Genomic DNA, 16687 nt, shown 5'->3' with positions numbered 1-16687 from the left:
GCAACTTTCACTTAACAGAGCCCTGTAAGCAGGTGGAACTCAGATGGACTCAGGAGTTCATACCTGTCAGCCACAAAGGAGCAATCTAGCTTTTCCACAAATGAATAGGATTCAGGTCCACAGATGGAACTCATGCAAATCCATAACTAATAATGAGCCAACACTATTTTCCTAATTATTTTCATCAAAATGCTCCAAAAGACTTCAACAGCTCATAGGAAACAATAATATCTCATGCCCTCTAGATGTCCTCTAGAGATGCCAATCTCCTTTGGTTGATACTCAATGAGGCTTTCTGTTTCTTTGGTCTTAACAAAAACATTAACCTTGAAGGGAAAGGCAAAAGTAAGAGAAAGGAGAACTATAATATTTCCCCTATACAAAGAAACCCCTACACACTGAGGAAATTAATATTTGGAGCTGAATTTTCAAGCTGTTCTGCCCGTGTATGGCTGTACATAGCTCATATAGATGCCCTAGTTGCATATGCACATTAGCAGCTCAAAGACAGATATCTCTATTTAACCAGCTGCAGTGTTTGTGTAGGGAAGGAAACCTGCAATTATGAAAAAATTAATGGTTAACTGATACACACAAAACTTCTGTCTCTCAGACAAGGGCATATAGGCAGAAATTTTCACTTTGAAAGTTCTAAGTTCAGCATTGCTGTATCCTTCAGCTTTGTTTTTTGCTGTTGAATATCTTCTAGAGTTCTGCACTGTGCAGCAAAAATCCATTTATGCTGCACTGCACAAAAGCAAATACTTCACATAAATGACTAGTTTACAATAGCACGCACAACAAAGCAGAACAAAGTGACCTCAGTCCTTCACATACAAGTGCCTTCCTGCTTTTTATAAAATATTACAATTTTTTTTCCTATGGATAATTTCAGAGTACTTTATCAGTTACATGTCCTTGGTTATTTGTCTGTAAGCACTTATGGAGGTGAACATCTGTTCCCAGGGATATTTGTACAGAGGAAACATGGGACTTCAATATTTTATCCAGACACAAATTCACAACATGCACTTACTGCCAGTAGCATCAAGACTTAGTAGAAGATGGGGCTTCATATGCACAAGGACCCCCTTATTGAGGTTTCTGGGGGTCCAAAGCCCTTAGCACTCATCACAAGATGGTCAATTAACAGGAAGGCATTTAGAACACAGTTGGAAGTTTGAATTATCAATGTCATGTAGAACTAAACCACAATAAAATAAGCATAATCAGAGCCAAATAAGAATTATCAGAGCCAAAGATAAGTTAAGTTGTTGCACCTTATGAAAGGGGATGATATACTGAATGTCTGAACTCGCTCAGTTCCTTCTGCTGCACAGGTTGTGCTCTGCAGCGCGTGTAAAGCATCTCTACACAACACAGTGAATCTTCAGGCAAGAATTGCAGGCTCATTCTGCCAACAGGACACAGCTACAGCCTAATTGCTCTGTGATGAAATCTGCCTTGGGGATGCCGGCCCCTCCACTTGAGCCCCAGGCAGTGAACTAATCCAGGGCACTGCTCAGGACAATGGTTCCTGCTGCCCTTTCCAGACCAGGGGCTGGGTGAAGAAGGTGAGAGCTGTGGCATGAGCAGCACAGCATGCAAATAACCACCAGCTTCTGGGCGGATGTGGTAGCTGAAGGCAGCAAAAAGCTGCTAAACATTATGCTCAGTGTTTTTTTCAGCCCCTGAGCACCCTGGTTTATGGCAGGAGGAAAAGGAGGCTGAGAAATTCACATGCAGGAGGCCTGAGGTACCCTGAGCTGTTTTAAGCATAAAACCTGGATTAGTTTGCATTCTGTTATGTGTCTGTTATTAAAGAAGTTTATGGTCAAAAGAAGGCCTTTGAAACTTTTTCTCAGAAAGATCTAGTTCTAAGTGAAAGGATTAAGATATATATATATATATATATATAGGCAACATAGAGGTACGTAGTTATCATAACTTAATAAAGTTAATAAGCGCACAGAACACATGAATGAGATTTCACTAACTCTCTTGTTTTGATTATCTGGTCATAAATGTGCAAGTGACAGCAGAAAAGAAGGAAACAAAGGAAAAGTGGCGGTCCTGCAACCAGATGAAACATATGGAATTTGATTCTGATGCATTCCACACTTTTTCCATGTGCATTCCATGGATTGCAAGTGGCAATGATTAATAACAAGCCTTGCACTTAGATAAGGTTGAGGAGATTTTAGTGTTTATTCCTAAATAATGAAAAAGGATCAACAAATTCTATTTCTTTTTGCCTCTCTGAAGTCTGATTAGGTCCATTGTACTCGACTGCCAAGAGCTCAGGATGTACAGGGGCCCCCAAGCAGGACACCTGAGAGTCCCGTGGTGTGCCAGGGATCAGAAATGAAAGATTTCTCCCTCTTTCTTCCCTTTCCTAACTACTACTCAACATGTTTTTGAGCTTTCTTGCAGACATCAAACCTCACAGGAAACATCAGTGTGAACACTTGTATGAAAGGCTAATAAGGCATTGTTTTCATATGTCAGTTAGTAATTTCCTATAGAAAATAACAGAAGTAGGAGGAATGTCTCAAATCTATGAACAAGTTTTCAGTATTAGTAATATAACATGCTTAAGCATTTCCCTTAGCTTTTGCCAACAGAAATAGATTCTGGGTTTCAGGTCAGTAGTGTAAGTTAACTTAAAATTGAGGAAAATCAATGTTTTTCCATATAATGATATTAACACTTCCCTTCCAGTATAATTTTTTTTGCACACAGTAATTGATATGAATAATCTGAACCTGTTAAGTAGTTATGTACCATTCAGCTATGGACCTGATGAAATGTAACAAACAAGTCCAAAGAGACTGACTGAACTCAAGGAGCCTCTTCCTTCATGGTAACAAACGTTTGCAGGATTTCTCCTGTGCTAGCAGAGCAAAGCCAGGGCAGCACATCCTGGTAATGAATGTTGTGTTTAAGGATGTGGAAGAATAGCCACCAGACAGAGACCATTGAGCTCATTCTGTGAGTAACACATTCTAGAAGGGACATAGGTCTTCTGAGGTGAAATCTGAGTGCATGAAAACACCACATTGTATTAATGCTTAACTGTAATCAGCTAGAGACATAGCACATGCTCAGTTTACTGGGACATTCCACTTTAAGTGCATGTTAAACTAATATTGACTTTTCCACTAAACCAAAATCTCTGTTTTTTGTGCCCAGAAGACTGCAAAAACAATAGATGTGAGAAGCAGAAGAATTAATCTTCCTGACCTTTTCTTTTTCTATGCCTTTGGGAGTAAGTCTTTTTTAGTCTGTCTAATGGGGAATATGAGCTATTCCCTTGCAACGATTCTTAAATTATGTAGAAGTACTTCCCTGTGTTATTATTTTTTTCTTTCTTTTGCCTTCTCCTCATCCAATAAACTCCACAGAGTATTATTAATAACATCTTTAAAATGTTATCTTTTTACCTGTATCCATTCTCTGATAGAGTCTTCCCCTGGGGTCCATCCATTCTCAGGGTAATTTAGCCGGGACCTTTCTGAAGACCAGATAGCGCTGTACTGGGAGGAGACAGTGATTTGATCAGAGTGAATCTCTCCTGACTCCATGCCTAGTGGTTCCATGCACTGGAAATCTGGAGAAAAATAAATTACCATCATTATTATGGTCAGCTTTTGGATTTAGACTTTGAATAATAAGAACATTTTACCTGCTTTGAATATGAATATCTAAAGAATTTATTGTTATGTGACTTTGAATACTTTAGCAACTTTAAGTGAGGCAGTGTTGGGCTTATGGTGTCATTCTTAATACTGCCATTTGAGTTGCCATGGCAATTCCTGCAATAATAATGCTATACAAATATTTTAGCCCAGTATTGTGGCCATTTCAGTACAGGACAATAGAAGAGTCTATCTTGGGCTAGCACAGACACTCCTGTGGATTCATAATACAGAACAATCTCTGTTCACCTCAAAATTATGCAAAAACCCAGAAAAGACAAATTAGACTACTTTATGAAATAATTTCATTTTAAAACTATTTACTTCAGTACAAAACATATAAAATGCTTAAAAAATATTATTCAAATTTTAACCGTTCTCTTTGGATTCTGGACATTGGAATGAAGTTGGTGAACAAAATTTGAATTCAGGCCACAAAATTATTGACCTAAGGAAATTACCAGCTCTTCTGTAATGTGGTGCATTGCAAATGAGTTGATCATCTCCATTCAATCTCTTTTTGTTTACACAAAAATTACCTAGCTAATTTAGAATCAATTGACTTCCTAATCACTATGGTGAGTTCAAAGGTTGGTAGGGCAGAGTGACTCAATTCTTCTCTCAATCTTTAAAAATAAAGGCTCCAACCCGTACCAAGGGAAAAGAAGCCACTAGCTTCAGACAGATCCTCACACCCAGGTGCTCCTGGGCCTTCATGTCAGTACAGGGGCACCCCAGTACAAGGGCAAGAGAAAAAAACCCCATGTGCCCATGCTTCTGTTCAAGGACTTCACACTATGAAATAGAATTAATTCCTTTATTAGAAATTAAGCTGACATAATTCTGTGAAACGGAGTTGGATATATGTTGGATATATGCTCCTTTTTATTGCATCTTCTCTGGAGCTGATGTTTCTCTAGTAGGGGTGGGTGCTGAGCTGAAAATTTCAACAACCACGAGTTGGAAAACTGAGTTTTAAATAGATGAAGTTTAGTGTTTTCAATGAAAACTAAAGTATTGTGGAAAAAAAAAAAAAGCTTAAATCTTTTATCAGAGATCCAGAAATTTACATTCAGAAATGTTACCAGGTTATTTTATAGGAACTGTACTTGGGGCTTCCCATAACTCAATCATACCAGCAGCATTTCCTGTGGAATAGGACCCTCTCCCCCATTCTGTGCTGCTTCCATGTATTAGGTACATGGTGAAGTACTGAAGCTAAACTACAGCAGGGTAAGGCTCAAAGGCAAAGAACTTCTGCCTGAAACCTACAGGGAAGCCATGAGGCACTACAGAGAATGCAAAACATGATAGGCGGGAGTAATATCAAAATACCAAAAAAGTGTCTAGTTTGATCCAGACACTTTGGCTTGCCCTGTAGTCTACTGAGAGGGACAAGGAGCTCCTGGGGACACCTCACACAACTGGGATAATTAGGTTGGGCTGTCCTCTGGAGGTGACCAGGCAACACAAAGAGTAAGGGTGGCTGAAATTAAACGAGAGAATTTGCTTCTCTGTCTAAGTCTGCAGCATGTAAAATGCTTTGTCTTGTCATCCAAAAGGGTTTTCATACACACCAACTTCTGTTCTGCTGTCCTGTGTTTAAGAGCCGAAGGCATCTCAGCATAGCAGATATCATTAATTCTGACTTCAGAGTGATGGTGCATCTACAGCCTGGGGAGGGTGGCTGTGCAGGAGGGGGACATGGGGGACACAGGCTGTTTGTGCTAGTTATGAAGGGATGGGAGCAGCACCTACATAGGGAGAAAACAAACTAGCTGAAGGTGCAATGCTTCCCATCCACAGAGGCTGTGATTCCCCCATTCCTTCTTCCTCCCTACATGTGTGTAAGAAAGCTCTCAAAAAGGCACAGAGTGGAGGAGAGATATGGAGTTACAGTTAAATTTTCAGTTTACTCATTTTTCTTTTGTCCCTCTTTTCACTAAACAAGTACATCAAATCGGTATGAGTCTGCTCAAAACTCAGTAAAGACACAGAAAGGAGAGGGACTTTGATATAAAGTGTTTGTTTTATCATTGAGGAAAGCAATGAAATCTGCAAGGACATGGTGTAACACAGCGTGTTATTTTCCTGTTTCCCTCACTTCATTTCATTCTCTGTCCAAAGGGTAAGCATGAAAAGGAGTCAACTGAGAAAAAAATATGAGACAGAGAACAAAGCTTAGCTAGCTTATGAAATGGTTTAACAAGAGCACATATATTAAATGGGTCCTTTTTATTCAAGAAATCGATCATCAAAGCTTATTCCATGTAATAAAAGGAGGCTTTGGATAGTGCATTCATTGTTCATGTTTCATTGTTTTAATGCAAGTGTTCAATTGCTCTGCATTCCTGCCTTTCCTTGGTCAGCACAGTTTTCCGCAATAATTATCCCAACTTCCTGGCAATACAGTGGAATAAAACTGTAAGGAGAATTCTGCTCCTTGCACTTTTTTTCAAAGGGCAGCTGTTCTTAAAAATAAAAGAAAAAAAAAGAAAAAAGGAAAACAGAACCAATCTTTCTCTACCCTCTTATTTATTTAAGGTTTCTTTAAAGCTTCAGACAACACCTGGTGTGCAAGAAGACATAACAGAGAGCATTTTCCAAGAAGCTCTGCGGGGTAGATAAATACTGACCTTCTGAGACAGTGCTCTGTGACACACTGTAGTTTGCTGAGAAGCCTTCCTTTGCTATTGCACTGTCAGTGTAGAATACCATTGAAAGGATCCCCGTGGAAGAGCGGACACGTCCTGGGTTGTTTTGCCCACAATAACGCCCGATGTGTGGGCCAACTGCAAAGAAACAGGATACAATAGTAAACTGCCAGGGCTGCTCTGACAATAGGTGCCACTACAATATCCTCCCAAAGACAGTCCCTCAGCAGGAAATGGTCAACCTCTGTAGCAGCTCAAAATAACAATGCCATCAATAATTTAGTGATGAACAATAAATTGTTTATCCTACCCTGGCAATCGTACTTCTAAAATGCTCCAGATAGCACTCCATGAACCTCTGAAAATGTACAGACCCAGGAAGAGTGTCCTTCAAAGTGTGCAGAGAGGGCAATGATGCACAAAATTACTCATACAAAGCACCATAAGTATTTTCCAAAGTTTGATTGAAGCACCAATTTATGACAAGAGCAACTGAATGGTCTGATTTGCCAACCTAGTACATACACAAGATGCTGTGAGGAGTTCAAACAGTGCTTCCAGGTTTTATGCTCTATACAGCTGATGATCTGTTAATTTAATCTCAAACTTTGAAAACATTTTTGACTCATATTGAGGCTATGACCAATGACTCTTCATCCCCCTTGATTTAGGCTTTCAAACCCCATAGCTCTTTTGCCCATATGGCCAATATTAAGGAATATTGTAAAAGAATTAGAGAGTGAAATCTTAATCCTTTCAAAAGAGCAAGAATTTCTTAAGTATATCTTCATGTCACAGAATACACACACATACACAGTTACATGATCTCTCTTCATGCTAACACTGTATAAACCAGATTTTGGTATTTTTCAACATTTCCTGGGCAGTGAGATAATCTTTTTCCTTAATTAAGCTACTCAATTCACAACCAACATATGTGGCCTTCTAGCACTTGAGCATTCCCTACAGATAGGTCCCTAGGCTGTGGAATGGTGGTACATCTGTGCTTACAAACAATAAGAGAAGATAATGCTAAAACCCACCCATGGAGTCAATCATGAAAATAATCATGAGGCGCCATTCTAATGCTTGCACCACTGGCTTTCCAGGCTTAAATTAACACCTTGTCATTTCTCTAGGAAGTCCATTACACTTTCAATTTAAAATGTAAAATGTTTAGATATCCTAATTATTCACAGTTCAAAGAAAATCTACAGCTAACATAATTTTCTAGTCCTTTATTGGCATTTTCCAACAAGTTAAACAGCACCAGCTTGGAATAACTTAATACTTACTTATGTAAGCTACACATTTCTGTAAGGCCCTAGGGTTGCCAGAAAGAGGGAGCTCAGATGTTATACCTCTTGTTGCCAGCATGTGCTTTTCTATCCATACTCTGGCCACAGTTACTCTTCAGTTGCCTTGGCAATCCCATGGCATTTGAAATACCTGCCAATTCAGACTTTTTCCACTAAGGTTGTTGTTCCATGCAGCATTGACAGAATGAAACATCCTATACAGGATATGAATTGAATTCTTCCTCATCCTAGATATCATTGAAGCTTCATGGTTTTATTTTTCAGAGAGAGAAATTTGTTTAGACTGGTACCATTAGTGGCTTTTAAAAAATATAAAATAATGCCCGTGCTGCAGGTTTTTGGTTCTTTTTTTTGTTTGTTTTCTTTTGCATTTTCTGTGTGCAAACAGCTCTGATCCTGCTCTTTCTCAGAATGGCTTTCAAGATTATTGCTGCTGATGGTGCTCTGAGCTGCAAGAATATAAGGAGGATAAAGCTACCATGTTATGGTGCTCTGAGCCTCCCTCCTCCCATTTCCTGTAGGGAAGCCTCTTTGAAAGGACAAACAGAAGAGAACTTTGTTTAAAGCAGACAGGCTTTAAGATTCCCCATGACTCACTGGTTTATAATTTTTAAGACATATTTAGTGATTATGCATTTGAGTCCTCAACAGATTGGCCCTGCCATCACAGTACTATTCCCTTTGCCAGCTATGTGGATGCAAGTGCCAAAAATGTGCAGAATATGACACAAAGAGGTATTGAATTTTTTTGCGCAACGTGTAAACCTTAGCCTGCTGAGCTAATACGGTATTGATCTGAGCACAACTGGGTGAAATAGAAATTCTCCTTCTTCCATAAATAGCTAACACAAAGTTCCTCCCTTCTATTCTTTTTTTCATTCAAGTATTGGAAACTTTTGAATGACAATAAATTATCAAATATTTCATGTGTCACCACATCAAATAAATGCTGTGCAGGAAACCCATCTGAGGAATCATTCAGGGTTGAGACTGCTGTCTGTTTAGGCAGACTATGCCACTGGTTATGTTTTACCATCTTCCTGACAATTCCTTAGGAAATGAGATGGGATTTCATATTAGACTGTGTAGAGTTCTAAATGGGAATTTTGGGGCAGAAGGTGCTGAAAAGTCCCTAGGCCAGCCTCTAACTGTGGACCATCCTGTTGCTATGACAGCTTCCCTCGGTATGGGATACTCCAAATTTCACTTGGATTATGTTCTCACTCAAGGATGCTTCTATACTACCTGCAGAACAAAGGCATTTCAGTGAGCCAGCCACCTCATCTGGCTGCCCATGCTGTAGCAACTTCTGAGACCTTGGCTCCTCTTTTCACTGACGCAGTATTATACAGTGGAAAACAGTAACTTTCTAGTTAAAAGATGGAGGGACAACTAAGAAACCTATTTTGCATGTGTTTGCCAAAATGCAGAATCTAATTCTATAGCTTGAATAAATCCTTGATTAGCCTCAATAAGTATTTTGTAAGGTTTACAGATCAGAGTGCAGAATATATAGTAAGTGGCTGGTGGTTCAAGACCAAACAGAAACTTTATCCTTACTGATTCTTCTTTTCTTTACTATTGTTTTCCCTTCTGCATGAAAATATTGATATGAGGAAATTCTAAATATTACTGAAATACACATTTACGCATTTAGCTGAAATATTAGCTTTTGGAATTAGGCTAAGAATGCCCCCCCAAAAAAACCAAAAGCAAGGAAAAAAAGTATATCAGACTTCTAAAATATTAAAACAAATGTTATGTTAAGTAGCCATGTATTTAATTTTCAAGCTATTTTTTATAAGCTTGCATGTATGTTGTGGACAGCATTTTCACATCACTATGATTTTTATTGAAAAAACATTTGCACACAATTTAGGATGCTGAAGAAGAAACAACCAAAAAATTAATTCCATCTTTGCATTCCAGCAGTCAACTCCACTGAGCTTGTGTATGCTCTTAGATCTTAATGGCTTCTCACAAGAGTGTAGAAAGCAGCCACAACAGGAGAAACACACTTAGATTAATAGCAACCTTCATTTGCACTGATGTTAATGACTGCAGTAAAGCATTCTGCTTTGCTCTGTGATTCAGTGGAAGCTCTTGTGGTATTGACTGAAGCAGCAATGCTTAGGCTGTGGTTCTCAAACCATATGTAAACTTCTTTAAATTACGTTTGAGCTCTAGTAGACAGCCTATAGAGCTTCAAAGAGAGCTGCATGATGAATATGTGCAATTCATCACTAAAGCTAGTCCTCCTCTTGAGTGGGCTATTTTTCTTCAAAGTCATCAATGGAGTGCTCTCAGCAGATACTGGCTGAGATATATCTGTGCCTTGGGCAAAGATATTTTTGGTATCTAGCTTATTCATGCAAAATCACATCTTTCTGTTCTGAGATCTACTCACTCTCCTGCTCTGAATCCACCTGTTATCTCTTTCAAACCACAGTCCCTTTTCTGTACAATATTTGCAACAAGCACCTGTAGTTCTCAGATATTCCTCAACAGGGTGTTTTCCACGAAACAAAATGCCAGGTCTGAGACATTCCTGAATGCCTAGCATTCCCCTCTTGAAACAGCAAAACACTTATACCACTGTTTAACTTCATCCTGTAAGGGTCCTTGGCGAATTCCTTTTGAAGGCAATCTAACTGTTCACATGCTTCAAAGATAAGCACGTATTTTGTAGAACCAAGTAGCAAATACTCAGCACTTGCCAGCTTCAATCCACTGAAAGGACAGCCAGGTAGGCTGAGGACTCCATGACTGTGACAGAGCATTTCAGGATTTACGTCTTTTTGAATGACTGCTACAGTTGCTGTCAAATTCTCTAACAGAAAATTGTTTTCCATCAGAGAAATAGAAATTATGTAGAGGTAAAATGTAAATGTAAGCTTACTGACTTTGACATATCCTTTTAAACATCATTGTGAAAAATTGTTTAAAAGACCATTTCTCTTCTCTACTTTTTTGCTTTTTGAGGGGGGAAGGAAGGAAAATATAATCCCAACTGTATAAAACAGTAAATTTATTTTCTGCTGTTCTCTATGGACTGTAGCTTATTAAATTCTATAGTGGAAACATTTTCTACTTATGTTGGGTTTCATCTGCTCTAACTTAGGCTGAAGTTTACATCTGTGTTAGGGATTCATAGCTTTCACTACAGTCAACGAGACAAGACACTGCAGTCCTTTAGTTGTGTCCTAAAGTAGATGTTGGGACAGGACAGAGTGGGATGCTGTTCCCTGCTGGGAACAGAGGGACCAGCTGTGCCTGGCTCAAATGCTCATGCCTGTTTTCCAGAGATGCATGTTCAGGGGGCTGTCCACCTAATTCTGCTGTAGTTGAGATAGCAACTGTTTTCCAAAAAACTGTTCTCTCTCTCCTATTACAATACTGCCATCATCCCAGGAAGACACAGCTGTGATGCTGTGAAGCAGGGGATGTGAACTGATGAATAAAAATTTTTTCCATATATGAAAAAACCCTTCTGTCACATTTATATCACTGCAATAGCAGCTTTAACCCAACCGGGCATGTGAGCAGCAATGCATTACAACAAAGAAAAATAACTTCGTTTTCTGTGGATATATCACTAAACAGAGTGGGCCAGGGGACACCCTCTGGGCCTGCAGCCAGTCACAGGGACTGCTCCTGGGACCAGACTAAGAGAGGGACACAACTTGTCTCTATGGGGCTCTTACTGGCTGGCCATGTCCAGCTTGCCTGTTCAGAATGATCCTTGGCTTTCACTGTCCCCCAAATCATGCTTAGGAATTTCTTGGGAAAGTGCAAATTGACTTGTGCTAAAACTGTGCAAGGGAGTACACCAGCAAATTAGAAGTGCACACAACCATATTATTTAATATCAGTTAATGCAGAATACTTTTGCTCAGACTAAAGGGAAAGGGACAAATGGCTCAAAGACTCACTCCCTCCATCAAAGGAAGCCATACTGTCTAATTATCATTGTGTAGAAATTTACTATTTTCATGCAGATACAAGTTAGATTTCTTTTTCCCCAGATACTCTCTCTCTATATATTCTCCAGTATCCAGACATTCTCTGTCTTGAACTGAATTTCAAGGCCAGGTTGTACCAGTGGTTTCCTGTGCCAGCTTTGCTCTTCAGTTGAAATAGTTCTCCCTCCCAGGGATTCATCCTGTGATGCATTAATAGAAAAGCAATCACATTCCCTCTTTCTTTGTAGTGTTAAGTTAAACAAGAGAGACTGACTGCTGGCTGAGGATCATCCTACAGTGAAATGATGCAGCAAACATTTTTCCTACAACTGCTGCAACTTCCAACAGTTTATAGCAAAGAAAACATTTTTCCAGCCTACAAATTCTGTTGAATATTTACAAGTAAACACGCAAGTACCCTTAGTGGATGTCAGGATCATTTTCAGTGCAGAGAGTTTGTGAGACAGTTTGCAGAAGGCTGATAATGCCTGTTGATAATTGGTCTTCAGTATGGCTCATCCACTTTTTTGAACCAGGAAATTACTGCTTTGAAACCCTCTACATTGATAATAATGCATTTCTTTTTGGTTATATTACACATAAATTGATTTACTGGATCATCTTTTCAAATATCAGTTTAAATGCAAGCTCTACAGGACAGATTTGGCCTATATACAAATAAACCTATTATTAAATGTTCCAGACATCATTATTGTACTATTAAAATATTGTTTTTCTAATTGAGGCATTAAATACTAAATAGTCTTTTAGCTACTGTTATGGGTCTTTCTTCACTCATTATTGAAATGGACTGAAAAGAGCCATGATAAACCCATTAAGCATAAAATATGAACAAAAAAAGCACAAATATATGCTAAAATACATATATTTCTTGCAGCATCAATGGAAGCTTTAAGCAAAATTATGCTGGGGATTTATTTAGGAAAACAGTCAAGTTTTAATGCATTATTAAAGTATATTCCTTAAGTTATATTTTCATTTAAATCAAATATTAATGTAGGATTAGCAGTTTGTAGAAACTGCTGCTGCTGTTCATAAAACAAACCAAAATAATCTATTAATATGGGTTATCACACTAGTGGAAAACGGAAATTGTTGTAATTAGTGTCCTATACAAACAACATAAATCTTCAGTCACTGAATTTTGCTACAAATTAAAAATTAAGAAGAAAAAGGACAGCTTCAAGATGCTTCTCTTTATCAGCTTATGCCAAACACAGAAACAGTGAAAAAGGCATTACTAATAATCAGCTTTACATAGCTGTTTCCACACAGCTCATATAGGCATTTGGGCACCCTAAAGGTTGGGGATTCAGCTTGAACAATCCCTTTTAGGCTGGAGCTGCAGCTTTTGGCTCTGGGCCCTTGGAGAATTGATACATGGCTGCCCTGCCTAGTGGAGATTTGAATCTTGAAAAACACAGAGAAATCATGTAGCTATTTTATTTGTCAGACTCAGTGTAAAACAGGGATATGGGGTTGCGCAGAAGGTGAAATGAGGGCTCTCTGGCTCTATGGGTTAGCTAATATCTAGCTATGCACTTAGGGAATGTGCACAAGGTCAAGTGTGGTCAAAAACTAAATGGAAAATTACTGAGATGGCAGAGACATTCCAGAAGGGTACCCAACACACCCACCCTGACACATGAGGCCATCTAATCAGAGATTATAAATTAACAAATTAAGATAAAACCTTTGGATTGGCTTAAACTGTTGGAAGAGAGATCACTATAATGGAGGAACCCTGCAGTGCCCAGTCACTGAAGTCACCTGAATGAACAGTGACTGTTTACTGACCTGGGTAATTGTTTAGTCATTATGATTTCAACTGCATGGACACCACATTTTCTCTGGCAAAGAGATTCTCTGCTTTGGCAGCTGGTCTGTAACACAATTCCTCTGCAAGCCAGAGGGTCAGTACCTGGAGTCCAGCTTCTGCAATTTGTTGAAAATGTCTGGACTATACTCTTGGGTTAGCTGTGAAAATTTGAGGACTCATTATTATAAGACTTCACATTTAATTTATTTTAGTGTAGGAGGTTCATCACATCTTACCACTGAACACAGAGGTTTCTGCTAAGCCAACTGTTAAAGCTGAACATATTTCATTAAAAAAAAAAAATCATTCACACTATGATATGCTTTACTGAATGAATTTACAGAGCATTTTCTCCATTTCTTTCTAATTCAACTCACTTCACATAAATCAAGCAAGGATCTCTCTAGCATGACAGTTTAAAAAATGGGACTATGCCTTCTGCAGGCCACTCCATAGTAATGGTTATGCATATTACAGTCCATTTTTCTCTTACCATCAGGGAATCCATCCCAGATTTCCAATCGGTCATAGCGACAGAATGCTCCCCCTGGAGTATTTGAGTCAGGTTCTAGCTCAAAGCTTTCAAATTCCAGTACAATCTCTGACATCTTTGGTGCAAAGATAATGTAAGTGCATTCAAGGCTATTGGGATATTTTTCAGGGAATCCAGGGGACTTTATCACTCCACTTGATGAAGTAAAGTTTCTGGAACATTCAGGTCCTGTAGGAGAAGGAGAAAAATCAACAGGGTTAACACTGTGCCACTAAGCAAAGCAGTTAGCTGGAAAACAAATTAGGTTGTATTGTCTCTCCAGCAGCAAAGGTGGCTTTTCAATGAAACACCTCATTTTAATCGCCGCATTAATCATTCAGCCAGCTTGTTCCTATTATTGATAGTCAGTCATTTAAAGCCCAATCCACATATACTGTCTGATCTTCAATTTTCAATTTGTATGGAACAACATGAAAACTTGTACCAGCTCTAGAAAAAATTATGACAAATACAAAGTCATGTGGGAACAATGAAAGTGTAAGCTGCAGAAATCTCGACAGAGCCCTAGAGAAATAATTATAGCCCCTTCAAGCTCAAATCTTTAAATCTTATGGCTGACAGGCTTTTATTGGTGAAATAGAACTTTTTACAAAAGCGGGTGAGTGAATTCAGTAGAGGGAGTAGTGGTTTCAGATTCCTGGAGCACTGACTCAGTAACTCTGCCAGATGTGACCTATGTCTCCTTGACAAACTAAATGTGAAAGGTAATTCGTACATGTACTGAGGGTGAGTGACTCATTCTGAGTGGTGTTGACACAGGTGCACCAGTAAAATGTTGCTGTTAGTGTGGGCATGATAAACTGTGTGATTACAGGCAGTGTTGCTAGAAGTCACCTAATGTCAGTGTTGACACACCAGCTTTCCCTGATGTTCCCACCACGGCATAATGGGATGCTCCAAACAGTGCTCTTGGTGGAGCAGGAAACTGGCAGTGAAGATGTGAGGGTATAAAAGGCCAGGTCACTGGATTTGCCTTTGTGAGTACAGGGGACAAACTGGAGTCTCTCTCTTGTTGATGGATCTCATTTCTCCTTTATTCAGGTCCCTCAGGAATCCTCTCTGTGGATCCCACACCTGCAGATGTACTCACAAGTCAGCTGCAGGCACTGCCCACACATCCTCCCACAAGGTCTGCCTTTTGACACTCCAGATTGAATAGAGTGATTTACAGGACTGGGGGCATTGGTGGATATCAGCTGGCCTGGGGAGTTTGGGTAGCATGACTCAAATGAAGGTCCTCAGACATGGAGGAGAGGAAGGACACAGGGAGAGAGCTTGGTGGCAACAGGCAGGTCTGCTCAGGAGGATGATGTGTGTGAGGCCCCAATCTGGATGAGGATGCCCAGCATCCTTAGAGACTGTAGTCAGCAGCCTTAGAGGATTTCCAATGCCTAACACAGATCCTTGAAGGAAAACAGTCTGGCTTGTTGCATATATGAATACTCTTATTTCACTATAGAAAATGTTTTCATTGTGAATGTGCCAAACATATTACCCCCCACAGATCTGGCCAACTCCCAGCTAAATTCAGCACTCAAGAGAGAGGTCTGAATGAATTTACTCAGTTCAGGTATCCTTGCCCTTCAACAGACACTGAGAGGAAATTTTTGAACTATCACATCAATATTCAGAACACTTCATGGCATATTTTGGAAGATGTGGATATTGATGCTCATGTAACCTGACCCATTCCAATTTGGGAAATTACATTTTGCCTATAATTAAATCACCCCCTTACGCATTAGTTGAATATTCCTCTTCTCTCCCTGTCATTCCCTTGTCTCCTTGTCATGTAGGGGAGGGTTATATTCTGGTTGTTGCTCTTCACTCCCACCAGTAGCTGCTGTTCCAGGATAAAATAGCTTTGCTATGCCATTCATAGTATAAAGTGCTCTGTACTCCTCTTGGAATCCAATAAAAGATGCAATATAAAATGTAAGCCAGGATCATTATTGCTTTATTAAATACAGCCAGATCCTGGCTCCGAGTGTGTGCAATCGTCAGGCTCTTACACTCACACATAGTATCTTGATGCCAGCTTGCTTTATTTTAAACATGTTTGAATCAATCTGGTGCAAGAAACAGAAACTGTTTTCAGGGGTGCTTTCTCACTAAAATGCCCTCCAAAGATTTTGACCCTTTACTGACACTGTGAAGCAGCTGCAGGAATTATATCAATACTGAGGCTACGAGAAACTCCGTGGGCCAGTGTGCATGGAAAACTGGCAGAAAAGGTCCCAGTGGAGACACCAAAAGTAGATACTTCTGGGGTGGAGAAACTACATGTGTACACAAAGGAAGAGATATGAAGTGAAGGAAATACAGAGAGGAGGCAACAGAGAGAGCAAAGAAAAAGAGATTACATTGGGGATAATTTAATCTGCTATCTGTAGGTGTCACTGAGCCAAAAAATAATTTGCCTTCTTGGTTGACACTTTCTTTTCTTTCAGTTTACACCATAAATTTAGTTGACTAAAGTTAGGAATGTTGAATGTGAACTGTGTAGATCCTTTCCTAGTGAATACGTCACTCATGCACCCTAAAATAGAACGTCTGCTCAAGCCAAAATGATGCACATTTCATGTGGGCTAAGTGCTGGGCAAAATGTGTTTCATGTTTTAGTCCTGTTTTAGCTTTACAACTTCTTCAGTGTCTCTCTGG

The 16687-nt window shown here is 39.4% G+C and overlaps 1 protein-coding gene across 3 annotated transcripts in view; it reads right to left on the bottom strand.

Annotated features, from left to right (window-relative positions):
• Positions 1–16687, bottom strand: part of NRP1 (neuropilin 1) — a 114757-nt gene that overhangs the window by 48023 nt on the left and 50047 nt on the right. For all 3 annotated transcript variants that reach the window (XM_026796245.2, XM_026796250.2, XM_026796254.2), the window contains exons 5-7: positions 13967–14194; positions 6335–6490; positions 3444–3610 (exon numbers count right to left, since the gene is read on the bottom strand). In XM_026796245.2, the coding sequence (XP_026652046.1) occupies positions 3444–3610; positions 6335–6490; positions 13967–14194 (551 nt within the window). The remainder of the gene's footprint in view (positions 1–3443; positions 3611–6334; positions 6491–13966; positions 14195–16687) is intronic.

Source organism: Zonotrichia albicollis, chromosome 1 (genome assembly GCF_047830755.1).
Source record: "Zonotrichia albicollis isolate bZonAlb1 chromosome 1, bZonAlb1.hap1, whole genome shotgun sequence".
NCBI classification, from domain to species: Eukaryota; Metazoa; Chordata; class Aves; order Passeriformes; family Passerellidae; genus Zonotrichia; species Zonotrichia albicollis.
This window is presented reverse-complemented; position numbering and strand designations above follow the sequence as displayed.